At 43.0% G+C, this 27,989-nt stretch overlaps 2 protein-coding genes across 4 annotated transcripts; both read right to left on the bottom strand.

The window, feature by feature from the left end:
- Window positions 1–1,108: 1,108 nt before the first annotated feature.
- On the bottom strand, window positions 1,109–13,099 carry LOC141921352 (glutathione S-transferase). Of its 3 annotated transcripts, none has more exons than XM_074819915.1 (7): window positions 12,990–13,099; window positions 8,381–8,487; window positions 7,250–7,301; window positions 6,157–6,289; window positions 4,932–5,073; window positions 2,314–2,445; window positions 1,109–1,458 (listed from the first exon to the last, which is right to left on the bottom strand). In XM_074819915.1, exons 2-7 carry the CDS (start codon window positions 8,465–8,467, stop codon window positions 1,336–1,338), a joined length of 669 nt encoding a protein of 222 aa, XP_074676016.1. In that variant the 5' UTR covers window positions 8,468–8,487; window positions 12,990–13,099; the 3' UTR covers window positions 1,109–1,335. The 3 variants fall into 3 exon arrangements, with proteins under 3 accessions (XP_074676016.1, XP_074676018.1, XP_074676017.1); XM_074819917.1 differs by having other exon boundaries at window positions 13,008–13,079; XM_074819916.1 differs by having other exon boundaries at window positions 12,955–13,072.
- A 1,844-nt stretch (window positions 13,100–14,943) lies between these two features.
- Window positions 14,944–20,816, bottom strand: LOC141921865 (glutathione S-transferase-like). Its single transcript, XM_074820796.1, has 6 exons — window positions 20,698–20,816; window positions 19,695–19,746; window positions 17,786–17,918; window positions 16,787–16,928; window positions 15,778–15,909; window positions 14,944–15,449 (listed from the first exon to the last, which is right to left on the bottom strand). The coding sequence occupies exons 1-6, from the start codon at window positions 20,782–20,784 to the stop codon at window positions 15,330–15,332; spliced, it is 666 nt and encodes a 221-aa protein (XP_074676897.1). The 5' UTR covers window positions 20,785–20,816; the 3' UTR covers window positions 14,944–15,329.
- Window positions 20,817–27,989: the final 7,173 nt, after the last annotated feature.

Below are 27,989 nucleotides of genomic sequence, written 5' to 3'. Positions count from 1 at the left end.
AACAAGCGGCCTTCTCAGCAAGTCCAACATATCCCTGTGGGACTGAGGACTCACAAAATGCAAAGGTGATGTCCTGTGCCAGTCTCTGTGATGGTTCAGCACTTATTTGGAACAGAGGTATAGCTCAATGAAACTTCAGTACTACAGTGGGCACAGCAAACTACTGCTTCTGGCTACCCTGGTAATTTTAATGTAAAACTTAGGAGCTCACCTGGGCAGTGCCTAAGTGATTGGGGCATTTCAGGTTTGTACCTCTGAGATGCATTATGTGGCTCTTACACACAGATCAGAAAAGGAGTTAACTTTGCTGGGCAGCAGTTCTGTATATATACTGGTTGACTTGTTTTCTCTGCCTAATCAGTTCGAGTCCTACTAAGGAAAACAACTAACTGCAAGGAAGAAGAATAGTTAGTGGCATTGTTCTTAAAGGGAACAGTGATGGTTCCCATGAAATTAGGGTAATGAATCTGAAATAGTAGTGAATGCTTTAAGCACTGTTGAGATAAAACTAACTCTTTTACTGAAAAGGTAAGCAGCCAGTGCAGTTCTCTTCACAACCACTTGGGAAGTGACTGGAGAAGGTAAAACCTTACAAAAAAAACCAGCCACGTGGCATTTTCCTCACTGTGACCATCTAGCCAAGCAGCAAAAAGAAGTGCAAGGGAATATGTGCTTTCAATGGATGAAAACCACATCAGCCTAATTAAACACAAGGTCTTTGATCTTTCACTGAACAAAATCCCTTCTAAGAGATTCATGTGGGGATTAAACAAATTTCTTACTTTTGCCCCTAAATTGACAAGGATCATGAGTTTTAACTTTTATTTTAATTTTTATTTATTTAATTTTTAAACTGCAGCTCTGAAAGTACAGACACAGCAGTGACACAGCAGGGGGACAGTAAACTTTGATCTAAGAGACCACCTAGAGAGCAAACCCAAAAGATTCTAGGCTGAATTGAAATGACTTCCCCATTTTTATGGAGTGTCTTTCCTTTCCTGCAGTTTATAAAGGGGGGGGGGGTGGGAGGGGAGGCTTTCTACAGTCCTCTGGAATTTACAGATGAAACATGTTACCCTATCAGGCATGTACTGTAATTACACAAACACAAAGTATCAGCATATTTATTTCACATAACTGCTCCATGGAATACCACTTTCTGGACTCAACAAATCCAAATTAGCCTTTTACTCTAATTTAACTGTATTCTATTTCAACAATTATCATGTCACTGGCTCTAGGATGCAAGCTACAGAATACATCTACGCAGTTTACACTTACAAGGCACAGCTCTGGTAATATACTACACTTGTGTTATCTTCAGCAGCCACGTGATCAGATATTGAATATTTTCCTCACAACGGCAACAAACTTCTCATCTGTTGGTGGTTTCCTCTGGCTGCCAGGCTGCAAGAATTTTTTGATTGTTGGAATGTTGCTTGTTCTTCCTTTAAAAGCCTGTAAGAAGCAGCAGTAAAGCCAATGAGAGTAAGGAAATTATAATTCCATCCTTTATAGCTTAAAAATCAGGTGACTTGGATTTTTACTTCTCAAACATACTTCTTAAACAGAGAAAGGTAGTAGCTCCTTGTAGTCAGCTCAGCACTCAGCATTTTCCATTAAAAAAAAAGGCAAAAATACACCTACCACATATTAGTCTTCTTGGAAAATCCAGATGTGAATATTCTGATGTACAATGCTGGTGCTATAAAGTCTACCTTAGTTTCTCAGATAGGGATGAGAGAAATTAATATTAAAAGAGTTGAGATTCATTTAGTAAAGATGGAAGGGAAAAAAAAAAAAAACCAAAAACCACAGCCTGAATACAAATTCTGCAAATATATTCAGGCAAAAAAAGAGGCAAGGACAGAAATACCTCAGTGCAAAGCACCATGGAACACAAGACATAAGAAACTTAACAGCTCTTGTATATGATTTCTTCAAAATATAATTTTGCTAGCAAAAAGAGAAGGACAGGAACTGCAGACACAACAGGCTGCAGACTTCCCCTCCTGATGCTCTTTGCTGTGTTTGAAGACATAGAAGTAGCAGTTACAAACTGGTAGCGTTAGTAAGTAAATTCCTGCCAGCTGAGAACAGCTGGGAAAAGTAGAGCTGGAGAAAAGTGAGCCCCCAGCAGCTCTGCGGGCAGGGCAGCGCGCCTGTGTTCAGGTTGTAGTCAACAGAAGTAGACCAGAGAACTGTCAGTAACACAGTGCAATGGTTCAAAAGATTTAAACATCAATTAGCTTTTAAAACTGGGTAGTGAAATTTATATGTTACCTTCCATACTGAGATCAGATGATTACTAACCTGTAGCAGAGGGAATGCAGACAGGATGTCAGGCTTACATTCTTCTGCCATTAAAATGGCTTCCAGCAGATGGATGTCTGCCCAGCTTAATTTGTTACCAACAAGATAATCGTGTCCATGGTCTTTTAAGGCCTACAAAATATGAATGAATAAAAAAAGTCATATAGGATGTAACAATTTTATCTAGATATTTCATTACTGGCAAACTTCTATAAAAACACACAGCAGAGCAAATCCATGCAAGAACCTATAAAGTTAGAAAGAGATAGATATTCTCTCATGGAAAAAATTAAATTAGAACTCATGTTTGAGTGTGTGTGAACCTATCGCTCACTCTAACCTACTGCACCAGGTAGCTGTAGCAAGTCCAGTACCACAAGAAAGACTTCAGTCATACAAAACAAACAGGACTAAAGTAATTGGAAGAGGTAGTCAGGACAGTTTACCTGTAGCATACTTTGACTTTTTTAAAAAAAGTCAAGTGAACTCCCAGATGTTTCAGCAAAATTTGAGATTGTTGATTATAGTTTGAAATAGGCCAGGTGTGAAGGAACACAGCCTTTCCACCCTTCATCCTGTATGGAAGCATTCTTTCATGGCAAATAGCTGATGCAAGAATCACAGCCTGCCAAAGCTACTGATAGCTGTAATAAGTTGTGACTGTTGCAGCACAGCTTCAGGGCAGTTACCAGCTCTCCAGCCTACCTTTTTCCTGAAGACTATCACTCTCGTAGCAGGAGCAACAGAAGGAAACATGTCTGGACCCAAGCTACTCTAATGCTATACTTAACTAACAAATGTGCACTAAAACTAGGACATCAGTCTGTGACTTTGGAAGCTGATTCCTTCTCTAGTCCTATCTGCCAATTTTACTATAAAAGAGGCAGTAACCTCTGGACAGGCAAAGCTGATACCTTTATGTAATCCACCACAGCTTGTCTACCAAAGCCATATGGAAACGCCCAAACAGAGCATCAGAGCCAGCTACCTGCAGTGCTTCATATCACCTTTTGCCACTCTACCTGGCTGCTGAGCGTTTCAAGTGAACACTCATAGTTAGGGATATTTTCTGTCAGGATTGTGTAACACATGGACTGCAAACTCTGCTCAGATGAACCAACAGACAAACAGCTGCTACAGAAAGAAAATTACTAATCACTCTAACAAAATTAACTAGGCTAAAAATCACAGGAAAGTTTAGCTGTGTCTTTACCATAAGAGAACGAAGTTTATTTTAAAGGCTTTCCTCTAGTGAACATACACACTAAAACATATCGTAACAGTAGTTTATGACACCTAAGCATAGGTTCGGAGAATACCGGTGTCTAAATTTTTTATTTTTTAGTATCTTAAATACTCACATTATCAGACTTCAAATATTTGAAACATTAATGTGTGCAATCAAGCTTTCTCAGCACAGCCTTCCATTGGTATGACAGTGGATCTATATAAACTCTGATTACAGAAGTGCTGGCTTACGTTGTTCATGGGCATTTTTTTTCACAGTTGCAGCCTCTGTGGGTTTTGCTTGTGCAATTTAAGGCTCTGATAAAGAGGCACATGAAATTGCATCAAGTCCTGTATTTTTTGAATGGACTTCAGCTGCCTGTGAACCAAGGATTCAAGCTAGAAAGCCAGCTCAGCCCTGAAACAACACAGCTTTATACCCTTGGCACAGACTTCCAAGGACACTGCTACGCCCTGAAAAAGCGCTGTGCGAAAGTCTGTGTAGTATAACCATACAAGGTACAAAAGGTAAAGTTACAAACAGAAGCAGGAGAGTGAGATGAGGATCACAGCTGCCTCGGTTCAAACAGAAAATGTTAACACCAAAAAAATTTAAAATATCTTCAAGGGAAAAACAAAACAACAGAAAAAACAGCAAGTTCGTACAAAACAGCAACTCAGTAACATCCAGGCTATGTTCCAGGGAGCAGCAAAGAACAACCCGTCCCCTCCTGACCAACTGTTGCCTAGCCAAGAAAGACTCTTCATGTGCTCTAGGGGGGTGGCAAGCATACTAGTGCTTTACCTCGCAGCTCGTTAGAGGCTCTTTAGTGCATGCTAGCGAGTAAATAATTGCTTTATGCTTTTAAGCTAGATACATCTGTTTGCAGAGCCTCTTCGTGCACATGTAAGGATGCCCAAATAGAGATTCACAAAAAGACAGAAATAATCTGTAAGTATAATACATTTAAGCCATGGGTTTGAGAAAGATCACAGAATTAGGTCCTTAATTTCAATGCACAATTATATTTAACTTTGAACAACAAGAGTATATAGACTTTCAGGCAGTAAGTTCTGAAGGCTTCCCAGGTATTTAAATGGTGTATTTATGTAAAATGCTAGGAGCTATCAGCCACTAAGCCAGGTTTAAAAAGTAGGATCTGCTCTTTGAGTAGTCTTAAAGAAGACAGCAAAGATACTCAGTACTGAAACCAGTCAAATATTATTTCATGGCCCTCTTTTCACGTTGCTGAATGCTGGCTCCATCATATAGTTCTGGAGTTGTCTTGCCTTCTGGAACGTAGGTGTGTGGGGCCAGGGGAGTGGGGAGAGGGTGGAAACCTGTACCCCACTTTACTGTCTTTGTGGACTACCGGTGAGTTATCACTTACCTTTTCATAAACAGGAAAGTACCTGGTTGTAGCTCGTTCAATGATTAAGGCAAGATTCTTTTCTTTTGTGTCAGCTGGTTGAAAAGGGAGATACATGATCATTCCCATCAGGTCTGTTGTTCCCTCCACGTACATATCAATCCTGAAACAAACATTTTTATTTCACATTTATCATTTGAACATTCCATTTTGGTTATTTTCCTGAAGTACAAAACCAAAGTGATCACCGAGTAAAATGCTTATTAGTGAATGTAACATGAGACACTAGTTTGTTTTCTTGTTCTTCCACTTTAATTCCAGGTCAGTTTTTTCAAAGCACAGATCTTTATAAACAGGCTCACAATGTCTCCAAGAAGCAAGGTATAAATAAGAGTCTACAACTAATGTATTTAAAGTGAAGTTCACACTGTTTTCCATTGATAACCTATTCATCTAGGCTGTGGGAGAAAAGACCACATATGCAAACCGCGGTAGAGAAAAAAAATTAGCTTTGAGGTCTAATCATGAAAGGATGCCAAAAATGACTGACAATTGCCAGTTCAGACATGCCAGTAATCCCCACGATCTCTGGAGTTGCCCCTCCATTATCACAGAATAAACCCTTTACAGTAAGTGGTAGTCAGTTAGGTTAAGAACTTAACTGAATTTTTGCATGACTTCTTTTTCTTAAAGAAAGAGTAAACAAAGATTTTTGCTTTTGCATTAGCCCTTTAATTATGACAATAGAAAGTATCCACATCTTACGTAGTAAAGGAATACTAGGAAAATATTGGTTTAGCTTTCAGTGGCATTAAGCCACTGAACATACCTTTTTAAAAATCAGCTATGAAAGATTCTTTACATTTTCAAAACGGGACTTCATTTTTTTTTCTAGGCAGCTGTAGTTTTTCTTACTGTTTTCCATGTTAAAAAGAAAAAAATAAAAGGCATACTTAGCCTTTACTATTGTATTAAGGTCCTGCAGTTGCCCAGAAACTTAATGCACTTCTGGTCTCTGTAAAATCAAAGGAGCCTGAAGGTGGCCATAACCTTCTCACTATGTTGTCAATTAACAATCATTCATCAATCTCAAAGTCCATTCACCCAATCCCTGTATCTGAGGAGACAAAGCACTGGCAGATATACATGCACCTTTACATGCTGATATTTCAGAGCAATATTCTTCTCATAAATATTAAAAATCATGGAAGAGTATTAGTAAGGACAGTATGCACTGTTAACATACCAGGCTCTCTCCTTCAGGTCTTTTCCATAGAGGTTGTACTTTGCTGCTATGTAGCTGAGGATGGCTCTGGTCTGCACCATCTTCATCCCATCGATCTCCACCATGGGCACTTGCTGGAACATCAGGACTCCATCTAGGGAAGAAAAAGAAGCAAACTGTTCAGACTGCTGCAGTACTACACTGAATCTGAGAAAGAGACCTGGTAACACATCCAGTTCTGAGTGAGGAAGGCATTTGCAAGCAAGCAGGTCTCTCAAATCTTCTCTTAATTGATACAGAGAAATGATTACTTGTTTTGAGACTTAGTTACTTATTTACTTATAGCAAACTGCTTAGCAACTTATTTACTTACTTATAGCAACTTATAGTATTACTTATAGTATTTTTGAATTTTGCTAAGAATCCTGCTTGCCCAGGCTGTTCTGTGGAATTTTACCAAGGACTACTGTGTTCATCAAAACAAAGCAGTTTACTGTGAAAATCTACCAAGAACTGCAGTGTTCAGCAAAATATCGTGCTTTTGTCCTTGGGAAACAGATGTGCTCTAACTAGTTGGGTCTTGGTAATGAGTAAAGATAGCCATATATGGACGGTAGAAGTTCCATTGGTTCTCTTAGATAAGATAGAATGAGTAAACTGGCTGAAAAAACACTCTTGTTATTCAAGAAATTGCACATGCTCTGGGGAAAAGTACAAGATGAGAAAGACTACGAGCCTTCCTCCCAAAGACCCCCTAAGACACCCACCAGGAGGCAATGCACAGGTGCAAAGATAACATAAACTGCTGACTTTCTAACTAACCCAGCCTTACTCATGCATATGTATGTTTGTGTTATGTAATCCAATGAATATGTATATTCACACTCTGTCAGTTTTTGGTAAAATGTGCGGTGGGTGTGCAAGCTTTGTGGAGAAATCCCCTTGCACCCTGGCATCGGAGTAAACATACCTGCTTTATAACTATTCGAGTTGTAGGGTCTGTTTCCGCAAGTCATTACAGGTCACATCGTATTGGAGGTCTTACAAAAATCTCACCTGTTGTCCCTTTGTTATATCGGTGTGAATTTATGTTTAGGGTAGTTTACAGACTCACCATTACGTAATTTTTCTAGGTCTTCCTTTGTTTCTATGAATTCTTCCTCAAACTGAAAAGCAAAGATAGAAAAACAACACTGTGTCACTCCAAAGGCAATGGGGAAGTGGAAGGGAGTCTGAAGTTAAGACTGCACCTCTCCACACTATTCCCCATACTTCTCATGATTGCATTGACCCCCTACTCCTATTCTTCATCTCTGCTCCAGCAAATAACCCAGGACTATAGTGTCCCCAACCCCACAGTAATGTACTATGCTTTACACTTCAAAACCAGCTTCCTTCATTATAAAGACCAGTCTACTTGCCTGCACAATTACCAGACACAAAATCATTCAGCTGATGCCATGTGAAACACTGAGAAATGTTTAATAAGCTGTGCCTCTGTTACACAACATTTATCTTCCTCTTTTCCCCTGCTGGTATTTTTTTTTTAAATGAGAAGGACATTTGAATGAGGGCAAGATCTTTGTTTCCTCAGCACTCGTGCTCTGCAGCTTCTCTGTCAGCAACATTCACAAGTGAGCACCATTTAAAAAGCCTTTTATTTCCAATGTAGTATAAATAGTTTCTGGGAAACCAGTTCCAAAGTACCGTATTCAATCAAAAATTGCATGAAGAAATTAAGATGCCTTAGGATGGTTTTCAGCCGATGTGAATCTCCCCCACTGCCTTCAGGGCAGCTTTGCTGATTTATCCTATTCAGGTCCTCACCAAAAGAACAAAAAGCACTTTGGTTGGAGATAATGTTCTAAAGCTTTTCATGTGGCACACAAGGCCTTTCAGTGAAGAACAATCATGAGACACAGAGAACTAATGAGCACTCAGAAAAAGCCAGAGATACACAGTTTGGGACTCTAGCAACAACTTAACATCTCAGCTTAAAGTACATTTGAAAAAGGACACTTAACAATTCTCTTTGTATGTTAAAATCCTTTAACTGGGCAACTGTTGCTCAAGGAATACATCAAATAAATACAACATGATAGAGTGCATCACTGAATCTAAGTATTCTGCATCACAACATATGATGTTGTGCATATCTCTAAGCATAGATATAACTGGGAAAACTTTCCAACTTATTTTAATCACAGGTTTATCAGATCATCTTATAAAAAAAAAAGGTACAGACCTCAACCCCAGCTGCTGCTAACAGCCATCGGATTGACTCCATCTTCCCCCTTCCTTTGGTATAGTGCAGCTTGGGTTTCCCCGCCATGATTTCAGAGTTCTTGTTTCCTGATAAATTCAAGAAGACAATCTTACAGGAAGCATGTTTTAAATCAGCATTTAAAATGTCCCACTCCAAACTACTAAATACAGCTGGATGAATGTGAAAGTAGAAGGGCAATCAAGACATAGATACTTGGGCTTGATGCAACCATGTTTCATGTGAATTAGTGAAAAAAAAAGTACACACTCCCAGGAGAATATGCAGCTATTCAAAAAGGAATCATGACAGAATGTAATAAGCATCTACTAAATCATATACGTATCTTTAAAAATATTAGAGCTCATGAGTTTTACTACCAAAACAGAATTCCTGAATAAATAAATTTTTAAACTAGTTGTGATGCAATCTCTTCAGTAGGTGTTGGGTTTTGTGACAGCAGCCATGTCATACCAGACTTGAAAATGTACTATATCAAATGAGTTGCCTCTCAAGAACTCCAACCAAGAAACACCGGCATTATCTTCACCTCTGTTATTATGACATTTCAGAGCCCCATGCTGTTGTGCCTTTATGAATACGAGCTTGTAACAGCAATATATGTTCCAGCATATACTTCACCTGACCTGCTGACTTCCATATTCAGCTAGTTCTGTTTTGACCATTAGCCAAATCATAATATATCCATTACAGAGAATGCAGATTGACTTCAAGACCCATTCCAATTTTATGATCAACAGTTAAACTGTAACAGGGATTTATATCCTATTGACTCTAAAAACTTAACTTTGAAATCAAAACCAAACAAACGAGACAATGACCTCTGTTGGGCTGATTAAGACCTGGTCAATGCCCCCAGCAGCTGGGGGCTGAAGTCAGCCCACCAGATGATGGCACTGGGATGAAACACTTCGTCCTTTCAGATTTCGCTAACAAATGCAGTCACATGCCATAGCATGAACTCGGCAGCTGATGTGAGCTTGCCTGGTGCTGGAAACAAAGCGAACACTGTACCCTTACCACTAATGGGTCCTGGAAGAATGAAGCAGATTTAATAAGACAGAGTCACAGACTAACAGAGTGCTTCATCGTTAAGCCAGGGTTTTATCTGTTTACAGGCAGGCTTATTTATTCTTGCATAGACTTCACAGCACATAACTGAGCCACAAAGTGGAAACTTTGGCTGTAATTCCAAAAGCATGAATGAAGAGGCACAAACAAACAGTACAACAGTGAGAGGGGAGAGCACATCCCTGGCCTTCTCCACTGAAGTCCTCTGTGTTGGGTGGTAGCTTCAATAGGCTCTATAGCAAACAGCCATTCCTCTACTAGGGGCTGGACTCACAAGAGAAACCTGGTGCCCCAGTCCAAAATACAGGTCTTCAAAACTGCTGTTCAGCAGCTGAGCCCAGAAATGCCTATATCCACAGACACCTCAGTCTCTTGCAACAAAGTTCCTCTGATGCATAAATATGTGCTTGATAATAAAATTTGATTATATCTTGACAGTTTAGAGGTGGCACCTAGTCTAGAGCTGCTGGATGCCTAACTAGATTCCTAATAGCTGAACAGCAACAGGGCACATAAACAAGGCATTTAGACAAGTGCCTTATCACAGCCACCTTACCAGGCTCTACACACAGAAGACCATGACCTACGCTCCATTTCTAGTTCCCGTAAGTGTGTGACTTACGCTACACTAAGTGCAAATCCTCTCAACCTTCCATACTTCAAAAATACTTCATTCCCTGGCACTCAAGAAGTAGATGATGGTCCCAACACCACTCCATCAGAGAGAACTGCACTTGGACCCTCACAGACCAGACAAGCACTCTAACCTCCAGCACACAGGATCAAGGCTGGGAAACACACTACAAGGACAGGCTAGCGTAAGGAGAATGAGCAAGCTTCTCCAGTCTCTCCCTGAAGCAGAGGTAGAGCTGATAAAAATCAGCCCAGCCAGAGCTCTGCTTGCCAGTGTCAGCTCAGTGCTCCACTCCAAAGAGCTTAAGAGCAGAGCAAGTGCCAAAAAAGTTGAGGTATCAACATAACCTGTATTCATCACAGTTGCTTATGGGGATTAGCCAAGGGTTGAGGCTTTTTATGCGGGTAAGAAAAAGCTTACATTTACAAATTTGGTGGCCTTCTACGACAGGGTTACAGTGCTGGTGGCTAAGGGAAGAGCAACTGATGTCATCTACCTGGACTTGTATAAAGCATTTGACACTGTTCCACATGACATCCCTGTCTCTGAATTGGAGACGTGGATGTGACGGATGGACCACTCGGTGGATAAGGCGCTGGCTGGATGGTCGCAGTCAGAGTTGCGGTCAGCAGCTCGATGTCCATGGGGAGAGCAGTGACGAGTGGCGTTCCTCAGGGATCGGTATTAGGACCGGTGCTGTTTAACATCTTTGTTGGCGACAGGGACAGTGCGATTGAGTGCACCCTCACCAAGTTTGCCGATGACACCAACCTGTGTGGTGCAGTCAACACGCTGGAGGGAAAGGATGTCATCCAGAGGGACCCTGACAGGCTTGAGAGGTGGCCTGTGCAAACCTCATGAAGTTCAACAAGGCCAAGTGCAAGGTTCTGCACATGGGTGGGGGAAATCCCAAGCACAAATACAGGCTGGGGGATGAGTGGATTGAGAGCAGCCCTGTGGAGAAGTAATGAGGTAGTAATGGATGGAAACCTGACTGTGAGCCAGCAATGTGCGCTCACAACCCAGAAAGCCAACCACATCCTGGGCTGCATCAAGAGAAGTGTGATCAGCAGGTCGAGGGAGGTGATTCTCCCCCTCTACTCTGCTCTCGTGAGACCCCACCTGCAGTACTGTGTTCAGCTCTGGGGCTCCCAGTAGAAGGACATGGACCTGTTGGAGCGGGTCCAGAGGAGGCCATGAAGATGATCAGGGGGCTGGAGCACCTCCCCTATGAGGACAAGCTGAGAGAGTTGGGGTTGTTCAGCCCAGAGAAGAGAAGACTCTGAGGAGACCTTATAGAGGCCTCCCAGTACTTAAATGGGGTCTACAGGAAGGATGGGGAGGGACTCTTTATCAGGAAGGGTAGTGATATGATATGGGGTAATGGTTTTAAAGTGAAAGAGGATAGATCTAGATTAGATATTAGGAAGAAATTCTTTACTGTGAGAGTAGTCAGATACTGGAACAGGTTGCCCAGAGAAGTGGTGGATGCCCCCTCCCTGGAAGTGTTCAAGGCCAGGTTGGACGGGGCTTTGAGCAACCTGATCTAGTGGAATGTGTCTCTGCCCATGGCAGGAGGGTTGGAACTAGATGATCTTGAAGGTCCCTTCTAATCCAAACCATTCTATGATTCTACGATTGCCCTGGAACTGCACTGCTTAAAGACTGACTTTGGGGTTTAGGCTGAATGCTTACATAGCGTTGCTATACTTTGGTGACTGTTACTGCTCTGCAATGAATATCTCTTCGTAAAGCAGTGAGACACGAAAGAGTAGCAAAGTTGCTAAATTATCGTTCTTGAATAGCAATAATGGACCTGAAAAGAAATCACACTGTTCTTGCACATCGGACCTTCCTTGGACTTCAGCCAGGCAGCTGTCAGAGTGACAGCTACCACTGTGATCACTTATTTTAAAAAAAACATACTATTTTGTCCAAAACAATTCAGGCATCGTCCTTCCAGTGAGAAACAGGTAAGTGTATTCAACAGCAAGCTCACAATCTGTTGCAAGATCTTAAATCTTCTTCCTAATTGCCTGTGGACCTCAAAGCAGCTCTCTGCCACACTTTGCTCCTTGAACACAAGTCACACGGGGCTGCTCAAGCAGAATGACCTTACAGCACAGGCCCCATACTGCATGAAGCCCGGCTCAATCTTGAGACGGTCTTGTAATTGCTCACCAGCATGTGGCTTCTACCGGGACTCAGGCCAAGTCTGGATTCAAGAAGCGTTCCTTCCTCCACCCAAGCTAGGAGGCGCGTTTGAACGAGGTGAAAGGCAAATTACCCCGAGACGTTTTAAAACTTTAACTCCAAACAGCAATTCCTCTCCAGGCTCCCTGCTGATCCTACCCAGAGCCAGACACGAACTCCCTCTATGCACACCCACCCCGCCCGGCGTCGGTCCCTGCTGCAGGAGGAGGGTGGGGAGTAACCCCTGGACAAACACGAGCAGCGGCCGCAGGACTCTCAAGCGTATTCCTGAAGTAAAAACCGGTCTGTCACGCACCTCGTCCTTCGCCCTCCCGGCAGAGACCCCGGCTGGCCCCCCCCAGCGCCGCAGGCGGGCTCCTTCCCCTCTGTGCGGGTGGCCCGGCACAGCGCGGCCCGGCCCTGCCCTCCGCACCTGGCCGCGGCGGGTAAGGCGCGACCCGCCGGTGCTGAGCGGCTGGGGGCGGCACACGGTCCCGCGGCCGGCCGGCGGGCCGGACTCCTGCCCGGGGAGCAGCTGCCAGCCCCTGCACCCCGCCGCCACACGCCGAGCTTCGGGTCAAAATTCACAACCACCCTCCGCCGCACCCCCCCACCCCCTCCTCCGCGGGATGCCGACCACCGCGACGGCCCCCAGCCCGCCGCCGCCAGTACCCTCCACACAAGCCGCACCGCCGATAGCTCCCCCGGCCCAGCCAGCTCCGCCCGGACTGCCCTCACGGCCCGGCCCGCCGGGAGGCGGCCGCTCCTCCCCTCAGCGGCCGCGCTGGGCGGTGTGCCCGCCGCCCGCCTCCGCCCCCGCCCTCCCTCAGGCCTGGCGGCGGCCGCTTCGCCGAATTGAGTCGCCGAGGGCCAGCTCCCCGCTCTTACACCTCATCTTTAAGCCCTAGAAGCGTAGCTGAGGGAAAAGCCACCTCGGCCTTGTCCCTGAAGTTTTGTGAAACGGCTTTTTCCCCTGGGCTGGCTTCGGGTCTTTTGTATCAGAAATAGCGTGGCCAGCAGGGACAGGGAAGTGATCTTACCCTTGTACTCGGCACTGGTGAGGCCGCACCTCGATTACTGTGTTCAGTTTTGGGCCCCTCACTACAAAAAGGACATTGAATTACTCGAGCGTGTCCAGAGAAGGGCAACGAAGCTGGTGAAGGGTCTGGAGCACATGTCGTACGAGGAGTGTCTGAGGGAACTGGGGTTGTTTAGTCTGGAGAAGAGGAGGCTGAGGGGAGACCTCATCGCCCTCTACAACTACCTGAAAGGAGGTTGCAGAGAGCTGGGGATGAGTCTCTTTAATCAAGTAACAAGTGATAGGACAAGAGGGAATGGCCTCAAGTTGCACCAGGGAAGGCTTAGACTACATAGTAGGAAGTATTTCTTTACAGAAGCGGTTGTTAGGCGTTGGAATGGGCTGCCCAGGGAGGTGGTGGAGTCCCCATCCCTGGAGGGGTTTAAGAGTAGAGTCGACATAGTGCTTAAGGGATATGGTGTAGTTGGGAACTGTCAATGTTAAGTTAACGGTTGGACTAGATGATCTTCAAGGTCTTTTCCAACCTAGATGATTCTGTGATTCTGTGGGGTCAGCAGGGTGCCGAGGCCGCACCTCAGAGAGACAGGGCAGCCAGGGCACGAGGGGGCAGGAGAAAGGCTTTGAGACCCCTGAGGAAGCAATGGGGTCACAGTGATGGCGTGATGAGGGGAGAGGCCTGGGCCACAGCCCCCATGCGAGGGCTGCCGAGCTGTCGGTGTGCCAGGGGCTCTGCCTCTGCGTGGCTGAAGGCCAGTGCCTGTGCGCAGGCTCCTAAAGCTGCCTGGCTATGCAGGGACGCTTGCATGGCAGGGAGTTGGCAGCCGTGGTCAAAGCTTCTGACTCTAGTTTCTGACAGCACTCAGCAGCTGCAAGTGCTGCCCACATGCTTCAGTGACCTGGGAGGGAAACAGCTCTTAATACATGCTCTGCTGCAGAAAAACATCGGGTTTTTTCCTTTCTTGATGCTAAAACCTGGTTCCCGTCACATGACATTTCTTAGAAAGAAACTATAGGCATTAGCAAGAGTTTCAGTGCCTTGAGTTTGCCCAGCTTAAAACTGCCAGTACTAGAGCGTTGGTTGGTTTCAGGACACTGGTGTTTGCATGTACATATTTGGTTGATTTGGTGTTTAAATAATATACATATTTATGTGTTAAACTGTCTTGCTAGCCTCTCAGTTGTAGAGCTTGATTTAAGTGATTGTAATGTACAAGTTGTATTTAACATATAAAGTGACATAAGTCAACATGAAGTCCTACATTTCAAGGTCTCACTAGCACCTGACACCAATCTGACTCCTCCATCCTCAAACAATAAGTTTTCAACTTTACAGTTGAAAGCATTTGTTTCTCAGTCGAGTCTGCAAAGTGCTTTTAGCTGCTGCAGTTGACCTTTTGTTAAAGGATATATTGATGAAGCTACAGTACAAGAGTTTAAATGTCTGGTGACAAAACAGAGGTGAATAGGACCTCTGGTCCCAGCATACTCCAAGTTCAGAGGAAAGCTGAATCCAAACCCGTCATCCCCATCAAAGCAAAACCTGCAGGCTTTTCCTGGCATTTCCCAGAAAAGATATGTCACCAGCTGTTTGGGCTAAGCTCTTTATTTTTCAGCCACTCTTGAGAATGCCAGAAAGATAGAACCAGAGAGCCCTTGGGTATATAAGTAGCAGCAAGAAGTAATTGAACAAACTGGTTTTGAGTATCAATAGTAAGACTTCATTTCAGGTATTCTTTTAAGAATTTTAAGATATCCTGTGTGGTCCAGTGTACCCCCTAATTCAGTGAACTATTTCATTTGCTGGTGTGCTCATGTAGATTTACTCTGGAAGTGTTTGCATAGACTAAAAACAGTCCTGTAATTAAGGAAAGAGAGATCAAAAACCTTTTCACTGTTTTCATTACTTTCACTTTGCCACTATCAGCAAACACAAAGGTAATAAAATAGAGTTTCTGTGATTTTTAGGTTGCTGCTCAGTGGAAAATTTTCATCACTTTTGGTAGATCTTTTTCTTGTAGTGGTGGTTTCCTCTGGCTGCCAGGCTGCAGGAATTTCTTTATTGTGGGGATATTGCTTATTCTTGCTTTAAAACTCTACAAAACAAAACCAAAACAGCATTGTGCTCAAGAACCATGGTAACTGTCAGACATTTAGATGTTATCCGTGCTCTAAAAGTAACACTATGGGTTGATCCTGTAGAAGAATCTATATGCTTCACCCTATTATGCTTTTGGGGCTATAGTGACAGAAGGCAGCAATAGCCACCAGTATTTGAGGCTGGCTAAAAGTACTTAGAATATTTGATTTTGGTTTTGTCTTTCACTTCTTTCCTCACCCTCCCACTCTCCCATATTTCTCAGCCAGTTTAAATCAGTGGTCCTGCTTTGATTCATTGGCCATTAGAACTGTCCATTCAATTACCTGCAAAAGAGGAAATTTAGCAAGTATATCAGGCTTGCACTCTTCTGCCATTAAAAGGGTTTCAAGTAGTTGCACGTCTGCCCTGCTAAACTGGTTGCCAACAAGAAAGTCTTGTCCATGGTCTTTCAAAACCTAAAAACAGAGAACCAGAAGCAGAGATGTTTTTTTTTTTTTTCTCTGTGACTTGATACTTTCAAAGCAAGGTCATACGCTGCAAGGAGTTCTCCTTGGAAGAAGGAAATGCAGTATGAACATCTGTAGTAAAAATGAATGATCTGACCACACTGTCATCCTAGGCATAATTTATCAGTCCTTTCTTTTCTGCATTTCTTTCTGGCAGTTCAGTTGTACCCTTCTTGCCTTCACTTCTGTAGCTCATGTAATCAGCGCTGCTATGTTGAAAGCTAAACTTTATGAGATACAACCATCACTGCAAATGCCTGTATAAAATTTACAAGAGGCTTAAGTTCAGCCCAGAGCATAGTATGAGTATCTTGGACTCCTTCAAATTATGGGCAGCTCCCTTCTCACTTGTTTCCTCTTCAATTTAGGGAATATTGCATTGGGAGCTCTCCACGTTTCACATGTGCCTCAGTCCACCTCTGCCTTGACACCCAGCTAATCCATCCTCCCTTTTGTTACAGAGGGAGCTGTAATGCTTTTACACAGTGTCTATGGTAGAGGGGGTTCTGCAGTTCAGGAGGACACTTTATGTAAAAGCCATGCTATAGTGTCTTTTGTCTGAAACTACACACAGATTCAAACACAGACATTTGGGGAGCTCGGTGTATTCGGGGTTTTTGCAGCTCTGCATCTCTCCCAGATTTGTAGTGCCTTCTGTTCCCTCTGTAGTGTCCTGTTTCTATCCTCATCCAAGCCTCACTAAACCCACAGCATTTATATTTAGGTGATAATTTTTCTTCTCTGTTTTCCTTAATAAAAATTGTTTGTGTTCAAAGATGGAGTTTCAGGGAAACAATAATTAAACTACTACATCTTTGCCACGTACCTTCTCGTAGACTGGGAAGTATCTGTTTGTGGCCTTGTCCACAATAGTAGCAAAATGTTGCTCCTTTTTATCCGCTGGTTGAAGAATATGGGTCATGAGTAACTCATTCAGATCTATTACTGCTTCCACATACATATCAATTCTGAAAGGAATAGATCCAGTTGATCAAGTCAAACACAGGAGGTCTGAATAGCACGATAGCTATGGACATAACCCCACTGAGATCTTGGGAACTCTCCACCCCTTCTACCCAGCTAGGAGCAGTTCCCCCTGCAGTGCAGTAGCTATGGCAGAGGGGCAGGGAAGGGGGGAAGTGTGGGTGAAAGACAAGTGCAAACTGCCTAACCAAAAACTAAAAGACTACGCCCCTACCATTTTTCACCGGGGTGATACTTCTCTGTCTTAAGTTTTTTTGAACCTGAATACAAGTTTGTCATGCAAACTTGTGTTAAAAATCCAATCAGAGGTGGTAAGTTAAACAGTGGGTCTATACGATTCCTAACAAATATCTTGATATGTGTTTACTAGTGCTAATTAACTCAAAGTATTTAAAAATACTCAGGTCAAACCATGTGCCCTAAGAACCCTGTTTTTAGTAGCCAGTTATTAATTCCAGTTCCTGGTTATTAGAGAGAGAAGATTTTTTGTTTCCATCAAAGACATTTTGCTGAATTAGATGTGGTGAAAATGGCTGCTGCTGACAGCTGCGGGATAAAATGAAAAGAAACGTCAGTAAGACAGTCTGCCCTCTGCACTCCTGCCTGCTTCCTTCTGATTACTGTATTGACCTTTGATCCTCATAACCTCCCTTGAACCATGCTGCCTGTCAAATCTATCTGGTTATTACTGTTGTAGACATCACCCGCAGTCACTGTCAACACGTGCTACATGAAAAGCTGCTATATCACCCTGAATCTAACTGTGAGCTGGGATATTGTGTTACACAGAGAGGTAGTATGAACTGTAGTCTAACAAACAAAGGTGTTGCTGTTACAGTACAGGGCTCTCTCCTTCAGGTCCTTCCCACAGAGGTTGTACTTCATTGCTATGTAGTTGCCAATGGCTCTGCTCTGCACCATCTTCATTCCATCAATCTCCACCATTGGCACTTGCTGAAACAGCAGGGAACCATCTAGGGAAAAAGCGACAAGACAAGGAGATATTCAGTCTCTGAATGAGAACCATTAGTGCATGTTTGGCAAAGTAGCCACATGTATTATTTTTTATTTAGAATCATAGACTCACTGAGGTTGGAAAAGACCCTTAAGATCATTGAGTCCAACCATAAACCAAACACTGCCACATCCACCACTAAACCATGTCCCTAAGTGCCACTTCTACAAGTCTATTAAATACCTCCAGGGATGGTGACTCAGTCACTTCCCTGGCCAGCCTCTTCCAGTGCTTGACAACCCTTTCGGTGGCAGTCTTCCTCACTCTCACAACAAGGTATGGAAAACACTTACCATGAAACCAAAAACCATTTCTTAGTGACATGTTAATAACTTACTATTATAGTGATCAGCTTTTTGAAGTTTCTTCAAATCTGAGGAAGCACCCAAATACAGAACTTCTAGCAGTCATACACTGAAAAAGACAAGTCCTGCACTGCATGGCCTGGACTCAGGTGATTTTCATGGAGGTTAATACAGATGAGAAGGACTGAAGGATCCGACACATCCAGTTTCTGTCATGCTTTGGATAAGTGTTATGGAAATCTGGACTATTTAAGGGCTTGTCAACATATAATGTGAATATAAATGCATATTATGTCTTTGTGACTACTATATTGACTTTATACAATGGCGTACATCTGTGTGGGCATGAAGCAGGGAATAAAGCGTGGGTTTCATGAGATTCCTGCAAGAGCCAAATATCACTTGCTGTGAGACTGTAGCCGTGTAAATCCCTTACTAGTCTGCAGAAGCCTTATTCTAGCAAGGAAGAAGTCAAAATACCTCCAGGAACTGATCAGAGAAGGGAGTCAGAGTATTTGCTTTATGGAATCATATTTCTTGACTCAGATAACTGATCAGGTACGTCTGTCTTTGTATCCGCTGTAAGGCAATTATGCAAAGAAACTGCTATTAAGGGCACATTTTCATTTATGCTCGTGTCTCAAAACACTTTTTGAAAGCCTGCAGGTGGCAGGGGGATCAAGCCATTGTTCCTAAAGGAGAGCAGGGCTGCAAACGACAACCCTAGCTCAGACTTCTTTGAAAAGCCAAGTGAACAGGAAGAGCACAGACATGTAATTTGGTTTGAAGGAAACATGAATATCGTGTTCACAGTGATGGAAGATAACGATAGCAAGGTGAGTAGTTGCCTTTGGAAACAGGAACACATCAGAGATCCAGGTTAAACTCAGAAATCTGGAACTCTGGTTTCATACAGATTATAAAACAACAATTTTGTAGGCAACCTAACATGCTGATGAATTTCAAGATGACCTGATGACAAAAACCTGTATTGTCATAGGACAGGAGGCAATGGGCACAAACTGAAACAAAGGAGAGTCAATCATCTGAACTTAAGGAAAGGCTTTTTTACTTGTAAGAGTGACTGAACACTGGCATGGGTTGCCCAGAGAGGCTGTGGAGTCTCCATCCTTGGAGATACTCAAAACCCAATTGAACATTTTCCAGGGCAGCTGGCTGGCCTTGCTTGAAGAGGAGAGGTGGAGCAGACGATCTCGAGAGGTCCCTTCTGACCTCAGCCCTTCTGTGATTCAGTGAAGACTGAAGCAACTAAGTGGATGATACCATCTAACACACTGCAGTGTGCATCTGTGGTACAGTCCAGTCTAGATTTTCTTTTTAAGAGACATAAGACTTCTTAGGTGTTCTAAGACAAACAATTCTAATTGTTATTATTATTATCTAATTATTAAAAAGTGAAGGAAACTTACCCTTCTGTAACTTTGTCAGATCATCCTTTGTTTCCAGAAAACATTCTTCAAACTGCAGGAAATACAGAAGAAAAGTTGTGTTGTCACTGCATGTTTTAGCTTCTGTTTGCCATGAGACAATGAGAGCACAAAGAAATTTGTTTAGGGGAATTTGGTTTTTAAAAAAATAAATCAGATTTGGAAGTGAATCTTTAAAAATTTATTTTGCCCCTGTCATCCTCTCCTTTTCCCTCTCACATGTGATTCATATTTTTGTGAAGGTAAGATTTTGGCTAAAGCTGAGCTGACTGAAAGGCACAAAACCCTGTCTGCTGAGCAAACGACCATGCCGACCATGCCGCTTCTGTTGTCAGTGCTGATAAGAGATGGTGCAGGGAGAGAGGAGGATAGGTAAATTCACACTGCAGCAGCAGGACTGTGGTATAGCTCCTCTGCCACAAGCTGGCAAAAGGAAGGACAAAGATCATGTGCCCCCTGCAGCTTTCTGGTACATTGACCATCACCATGACAAAAACTCACAGCTCTTAAAACACAGAGATCCCCACACTGCCTCTCCACTTTAATATCAAAACCCCTTAGAGGTGAAACCAATTACTCTGTATTTTGTACAGTACCTTCAGGCGTAAGCTACAGTGTAGTAGGCCTAGCAATTTTTTTCTATTTTGGACACTGGGATTTAACTGAAGGCCTTCAGAATTGAAAGTGCTCACCCCTGTGATCAGAAGATAAGAAGCTAGGTCCTGCTGCTGTGGTTTTAAATTTTTTTCTTTCACTGGTTACAGGGGAGAGGCGTTTGTGGTGCTACCAGTAGGCTTGGCACATGATGCTTGGAAGTGAAACAGGAACTTGCCCCCCTGCTTAGGGTAAACTAGTGGTCATGGTTGGCTTGGTCAGCAGTGCCCTAAATGCAGAGCTTGAAACTGCTGGTCAGTCACAGTTTTTATAAGGAACAGTAAAAATACATATTTGTCATGTGCTCTTAGTATAAAAAACAAAGGCAAACCTCAACCCCAGCTGCTGCTAGCAGCCACCGTATTGATTCCATTCGGCCTCGTCCATTGAAGTAGTGCAGCTTGGGCTTCCCAGACATGTTTTCACGTGCCTGATTTCCTACTGTCTGGAATAAAGAATTAAGTTGTGCAAAATAAAGATTCTGAATGCTGGTTTTGAGTCCCTAACTGGTTCTCAAGCATTGTTCAAAGTTGTCTTGTTAGAAACCAATGATTTATGGTCCAAGACTCTCATCAATTAGTAAAGGAGGTAAAAGACTATATTGAGAGGCTGCATTGTATCATTCTTCCTTAAGATGTCTTTTATATGTGCAGGTTAGTTAAGCAAAACTCTGTATTGAGAGCAATTGGCCCATGTCAGAGAACAAGCAAATCAAAACCATTTGCATCTCAAAGTGTTCTGCTCTGACCAAAAAGCAGGGTGTGTGAGATAGATACAGTGCTCTGTTTATTTTGGCATTATCTCAGAGTACAGTTTACTGTTTAATCAGATACACAATATAAACTGAGCAATTGCTGTGCTTTCTCCAGCAGCCATTATGCAGCATTGTAAAGTGCCAGGAAGGATTTCTTTCCCCCATTGTGATCATTCAATCTCATTTACAACACTCCCTGCTCCTCTCATTTCTTTAGGCAAGCACTGGAAGACATGGAATTTAATTTTGTCTCCAGTAACACTAGATTTGCCTTTACCACAGGGAGAGCCAAAGTTCAATACCTGCTTGGTCCAATTCTGACTCTTCTGGAATTTAAAGTAACAACAGTTTCTAGACAAACTGTCATCCACCCCGTTCAGAACTAGGGTGTGCACATCAGCAGCAAACGTGTAGATGGTGCCTAGTTTATACTAGCTTCAGTTATTAACACCATGTCAACAATAAAGATGAAGCATTAACAGCAGCAAAAACGGCTAAAAAACCCCCACATTCCCCTTGTAAATAACATGTCATCTTCTCAGCAATAGGAAGAAGGGGGGAGAGGAAGCACTCCACACTTCTGAGAGCTACATTTCTTTTTCTTAAATCTGTACAGCTAGAAAGCAATTGATTAATAATTTAACATTTGATGCACATAACCATGTTAGTAAAGAAAGTACATACAAGTATTTAATCCACAAAACCCATTCACTAACTTAGTTTCAAGTTTCTAATTCCCTATGAATGTCCAAAATCTAAAAAGCTTACCTTGTACACAGTGTAACTCACTCTAAGCTCTCAGTAGCTTTGCCTTGAGATTATATAGGTCTGTAGCCCCTCCCACAAAGAGAATTGCAAACAGTTCTCTGCTGATGGGTAACTCCTATTTCTTAAACCAATAAAAACAATTAGTTCTGTTTAGTCACTTCTCACCTACAGAAAATAAATTCCTGACTAATGCTTACTATGTACAAATATAAGATTTGCGAGAGGTCACGATCATTGGGAACCTCTGTGCCAGCATAAAACTGTATGGTTCCTATTTTCATTGTTTGGTAATCTGCTAGTTAAAAATAATCAGAACAGCTGAAAAGCTCCCATGATTTAAAAAAATACTGTGATAGCAATCCAAATTTTGTTTTAATATTTTATGGTTTTTTACTTCTAACAGATTGATGCTTTGCATAAGTCACATCAACTAATTGAGCTTGAATCCTTCATAAGCTTCCTTCCCTTGCTTAGCAATGGGGGATAAATCTTCAGGACACTTTTTCTGCTGATTTCATTCCTGGACATAGAAGTTTTTTTTCTGTTTCTGTCAAAAATATTTCCCTGAATTTGACCTGGTGAAAATGCATGCCAAAGACAAGTGTAGGAGACAGTGAATGAAGACAAACTGCCCTCTGCACTTCTGGCTGCTTTATTCTGATAACTCTGTTGACTTCCAAGAGCCAATACAGCATAAACTCCCATGCACCTCCTGCTTGTCTAATCTAGCTGGTTGATACTGTCGTAGACATCATCTGCACGCAAGGTCAACGTGCTATATAAAAATCTGCTGAATCACCCTGAACATAACTGTGAGCTGGGATAGTCTTTTCGTATTACACAGGGAGGTTGTATGAATTGTAGTCTATCAGACAAAAAAAATGAGTTGTTACAGTACAGGGACTTTCTCCTTCAGGTCCTTCCTGTAGATGTATTTTGCTGCTGTGTGACTTAAAATGATCCTCATCCCCTCAGTCTCCCCTGCTGGTACCTGTTAGACCAATGTGTTCCATGCTTGACAATAAAATAAGCTTAATTATTTATTTAGAGGTAAAACCACAGGAGGACAAAGCATCAAAACGGTCACCACTGCAACGTCTTGTCTTTTAGGAGGTGCCTAGTCCCCAAATGGAGCACTCTGTACCCTATACAGCACGTAAGGAGAGTCAGGCTTCACAGAAGGGGACTCCTCACTGACAGCACATCCTATAGCCTCTGCCTTCTGCTTTGGTCTCTTTTCTTTCTTATTTCCCTCTGTCCCCTTCTTACATTTTGGGACGTTCTTCTCTCCAGCCTCTGAAAGCCTGCAGCAAGGCTCAGTCACTTGTGCAGTGGTGTACACACCACTGTGCATGTTCCAGGGCATCCACTGGCCTCCAGCTGCTGCTCCAGAGAGCAGGGGTCTGTGGCATATGCCATGGCATGATGGCCAGCCCTGCAGAGGTGTCATGGAGAGCCCCAGCCGTCTGTGCTAAGTGCAGCAGAAGCCCACTCTTAGTATCGCTGTAGAAGCACAAGCTGCCTACATTTTGCTTTGTGTTAACATCCAGCCTGAAGTAATTTGTTCATATTTTATAATGTAACAGAACTCTTCATAAGAATGTTTTATTTGCTTGCTTGGGAGGTGACTGCTTTCCCCGCTAGGCTTCCGGGAGTGCTGACTTTTGCTGTTAGCACAGTGTTTTTTAAGAGTAGAAGATCAAACTACACTGCTGGAAACAGTGTTTCTGGCATTGTTGGACAGACATGACTTATGACCCCGAATTTGGGACAATGTGGGAGAATGAAGCTTTCCCTGCATAATGTGCACTGAGGTGCGTCTGGTGGTGTTTCACAAATCCAAACTCACTCTTAGGTAGCTTGGGTGAATTAATCATTTGTAGGCCTGGCCATGATAAACTCTAAGAGATATCCCAGGTCTAGTGACTACTCCTACAAGGACTTGACATCTGCCGTGTCAGAGAACTGCAAGGTAAGAAAACATTAGTTCAAGCATGAAAGTTAATCATAGTGCAGACAACTTGGGAGACTAACTTTGTAGACACCTGCATCTAGTCTAGCTGTTTAGTCTCCTTTAAATAGGTCTAAATTCAGGAGGAATCCCTTACCATGCCCTTGAGCTACAGCTGATATCCAAACTACTGGAAAGGATGCTGTCTCAACTGAGGCAATTCAAAGTTTAGGTGAAGCCAGTCCCTTCAAGCTTCCCTTAGGGGTAGAGGAGAGGAGTAGAAGTTTTCAGAGGGTGATTTATCCCAACACTGACATTTCTTACCCTATCAGAGGTATCCATCAAGATTTCATGCAAGTCCTCTTCAACACAGTTACTAGCCTAAATAAAAGTGAAAAATACAGTACAGTCTGTCTCCTAATAGGACTATTGGAAATGTCACTTCACTGAGCTTGTAAAGTATTTGGAAAATGCTACAGAAGTGTCATCTGTATCTTGCATGCCTGAAGGCATCCAATCTTTTAATAGTGTCCTGGTTCATATTGACCATCCAGGAGATAAAAGAAAGGGAAATGTCAGAGATACCCTAATAACTTAGGAGTCAGTATTCACCCCAGCTGCTACTGTTGCCCACCAGTTTGTTTCCATTTACGGTCTGACTTTAAAAAATAAGGTATAAATATTTCTTTCATTAAAAAATTGTTTTTTCACACATGATACTAATTTCTCGACAAAGCATTGGAAAATGTTTTCTGTCATCGGGCTTTGTGAACTTTCCTCTCTATATAAAACATCAGATTTATGTCAATTTGGGTTAAAGCTGTGTTCAATGTTATGAGCCAATATTTAAAATGTACTTGCAAGGGAAATAGATCTACGCACAAACTGTTGTGCCTTGCAGTATTAGCAGGGGGTATAGGGACTCCAGAGAAAGGAGCCTCATCTGTGGCTAATGAGACCTGTTGGGATATACCCAGTCCTGCCTCGCTGCAGAAATAAAGTGCAGCTCCAGTGTTTCATACTATTTAAAACAAAGGTCCCATTTGTTGTTTTCTTCCAAACTGGTGCTGCCTGTGTTCAGCACACTTGAAAAGTGCAGCTCACACATTATGTCCCATGAAACATTTCTCCACACTGAATTATGCCCTGAACCTGTCAGCATAAGTGCACAATGTAACTGTCTTATAAACCCAAAAATATGTTTACAAAAGCCTTGCAGAGAGAAGAGAGAAGTTGAAAGAAAGAAAATGTCCTTTTCTCCAGTGATCCTCATCCTGACTCAGCTTCAGGTATGTGAAGGGCATTAGGTGTTTCCCCAAACATTTTGAAGAGCAAGTGGGTTACCTAGAAGCTGGCAGGTGTTCTCAGGGCTACTGAGCTTGAATTGTTTTTATCATGATGTATTCTTGCCAGCAGTTCTTTACATGATGGTTTGAATAACAAATGCAAGACCTTGCTGAAGCAAAACCAAAACAACGCTGTGATATTCAGTGAAAATTAGTGGTCATCTTTTTTTGGCTAACATCAGCAGCTCCTGTCATCTCCATATGAGGCAGATAAAGAGAAGGTTCTGAGTGGGGTGTTACCTGCTCACCATTGCTTTTAGAACTATCTCTCCACATAACAGCATGTTAAGCTTTCAAATTTCCTTCTGGTTCCCTCTAGTTGGCTTCCTTTCTCTCTCATGCTTAGTTTGTAATCTTAGTTTCTGTCTTCTTGGCAAATTCCAAATTGTCTCACTTGCCCATGATTATTCCCTATTTTCTCCTTCACACTTCCAGCCCCTGCACCTTTCTCCTTTCTGGATGTGATTCTCTGCCCATGGAGACAGTCAGTGTGTAAGAATAGAAAGTAGTATGCCACTGACAGACAGGCAATGTCAGTACTTTCAGAGCATTTCACACTCGAAAACCTTCTCTTTAGCATCTTTCCTCTTCTTTTCTCAGTTTTCCATCAGCCAGCACAGAAAGGATCCTAATATTTACAGAAATTCAAGGGTTTCTTCTTGATTGACAGCTGGCTGAACATGAGCCAGCAGTGTGCCCAGGTGGCCAAGAAGGCCAATGGTATCCTGGCTTGTATCAGAAATAGCGTGGCCAGCAGGGACAGGGAAGTGATGTTACCCCTGTACTCGGCCCTGGTGAGGCCGCACCTCGATTACTGTGTTCAGTTTTGGGCCCCTCACTACAAAAAGGACATTGAATTACTCGAGTGTGTCCAGAGAAGGGCAACGAAGCTGGTGAAGGGTCTGGAGCACATGTCATACGAGGAGCGGCTGAGGGAACTGGGGTTGTTTAGTCTGGAGAAGAGGAGGCTGAGGGGAGACCTCATCGCCCTCTACAACTACCTGAAAGGAGGTTGCAGAGAGCTGGGGATGAGTCTCTTTAACCAAGTAACAAGCGATAGGACAAGAGGGAATGGCCTCAAGTTGTGCCAGGGAAGGTTTAGACTGGGTATTAGGAAACATTTCTTTACAGAACGGGTGGTTAGGCGTTGGAATGGGCTGCCCAGGGAGGTGGTGGAGTCCCCATCCCTGGAGGTGTTTAAGAGTAAAGTCGACTTAGCACTTAGGGATATGCTGTAGTTGGGAACTGTCAGTGTTAGGTCAATGGTTGGACTGGATGATCTTCAAGGTCTTTTCCAACCTAGACAATTCTGTGATTCTGTGATTCTTAGATCACTACTAGTAATGATTTCATACTCTTCCTCTCTGAAAGCAGGGTTAAGGAATTAACTTCCTCTGCAAGTATCCCTCCAAGCCCACTCAAGCAATAACATGATACAAACCAACATGACTCCACTCTAAGGTCACTTACGGCCTAATGTGAAGGTGCACTGACCATTTCAACATCTGACCTGCAGGTCTGCACTATCCTAGAGTAAGAGATGCCAGCCACTTAACTCTGCTAGCTGTTTCTCCTGTATGGATTGTTAAACTGCTTGTGCTCTTTGCCCTTACAGTTTAAGCCAATGTGTGTCCTATACCAGTGGGAAATGCAATTGTTTTTAACAGGTTTTTGTACCTCTCACAGGGTTAAGCTGCAAATAGGGTATGCTAGCATTTTTTCCAGCACCCTTATTTTCAGAAGATTTACTCTCATTTAGCTTGCCAACACTAAGGGACGCACTTTTTTTTTTTTTTTTTTAAATTCTGGTTGCAAAAGTAATAAAATTTTACAGGAGGGCCCTATCTTACACACACATGTGAATAACTCATACAATATTTTCTACTTCAGTTCTATTTATGCTTGAAGCATAAAGGTGCATTTAGTACACAGTTTGCTTGCACTCACTGTTTGAGTTATGTGCATAAGCACACACTTGCCCTCACATGAGCAAAGATGAGTTTCAGCGTTTGCAGGTCATAGCCAAAAAGCTACACAATTGTACCAGACACAGTAGTAAAAGAGTAAGTTGCCTCTGACAAAATGCTGAAAAATAAATAAAGAAATGTCCTTTTGTAGTCTGCTGCATAAGAGAGACATGGAGGAGTGGCATATTCTTCATTGGTCACATTGGACCAAAGTTGCTGTTGAGAAACCTTAAATAGTTTTTTTAGGATAGAGATAATGAGCATGACTCACTAAATTATTAGTGAACTTACCTGCACAAGGTGAGATTGCTTAGAGAAATTTAGAGAACTTTATTACACCTTTAAAGCACCTGAGCTGTCCTAGCCATGAAGCCTGTGCTGCTCTGTGCCCCCACTCCTCCCTTCCCCATCACCACTGTGAAGCGCCTCCGCCATTGCAAACAGGCCTCGCTGGGAGGAGCTGTGGCCACCTTGGGGTCACTGGTCCCACCGCATTGTCTCAAGGGCAGGTGGTGCCCCACAGTGCTGCCCAAGCAGCAGCACCCCTAGGCTGCCCCCATTTCACTCCATGCCAAGTGGCAGCTCAGGCTCAGGTTTTTCCCTCTGGAGCTCTCCAAAGATCACATCAAACATGAGGCAGTGACAGGGTGTGGGCACTGGAAGACGCCGTCTGTGTTACTGAATTAACAGGGGCTCACTCAGGGGTTACTGGTCTGTTCCCACTGCTCTCGCCCAGATGGCTCCCAGCCACAGAGAGTCTACGCCAGGGCTCAGCCACAACAGACCGTTTGGATGTGGTTACACAGCTTCGGGTAATAAGAGAGTTTAATAGTGTGT

This window comes from Strix aluco, chromosome 3, assembly GCF_031877795.1.
Source record: "Strix aluco isolate bStrAlu1 chromosome 3, bStrAlu1.hap1, whole genome shotgun sequence".
Classification (NCBI taxonomy): Eukaryota; Metazoa; Chordata; class Aves; order Strigiformes; family Strigidae; genus Strix; species Strix aluco.
This window is presented reverse-complemented; position numbering and strand designations above follow the sequence as displayed.

What these genes read in the sequence shown, in the direction of transcription:
- LOC141921352 (XM_074819915.1), bottom strand. Translation starts at nt 8,467, where the DNA reads ATGGCGGGGAAACCCAAGCTGCACTATACCAAAGGAAGGGGGAAGATG. An exon ending in CCTAGAAAAATTACGTAATG is followed by an intron (nt 6,290 to 7,249) that starts GTGAGTCTGTAA and finishes TTTCTTCCCTAG; the next exon opens with ATGGAGTCCTGATGTTCCAG. An exon ending in ACTTTCCTGTTTATGAAAAG is followed by an intron (nt 2,446 to 4,931) that starts GTAAGTGATAAC and finishes CATATTTTGTAG; the next exon opens with GCCTTAAAAGACCATGGACA.
- LOC141921865 (XM_074820796.1), bottom strand. Translation starts at nt 20,784, where the DNA reads ATGTCTGGGAAGCCCAAGCTGCACTACTTCAATGGACGAGGCCGAATG. An exon ending in TAGCAGCAGCTGGGGTTGAG is followed by an intron (nt 19,747 to 20,697) that starts GTTTGCCTTTGT and finishes TATTTCCTGCAG; the next exon opens with TTTGAAGAATGTTTTCTGGA. An exon ending in GACCTGAAGGAGAGAGCCCT is followed by an intron (nt 16,929 to 17,785) that starts GTACTGTAACAG and finishes TATTCCTTTCAG; the next exon opens with AATTGATATGTATGTGGAAG.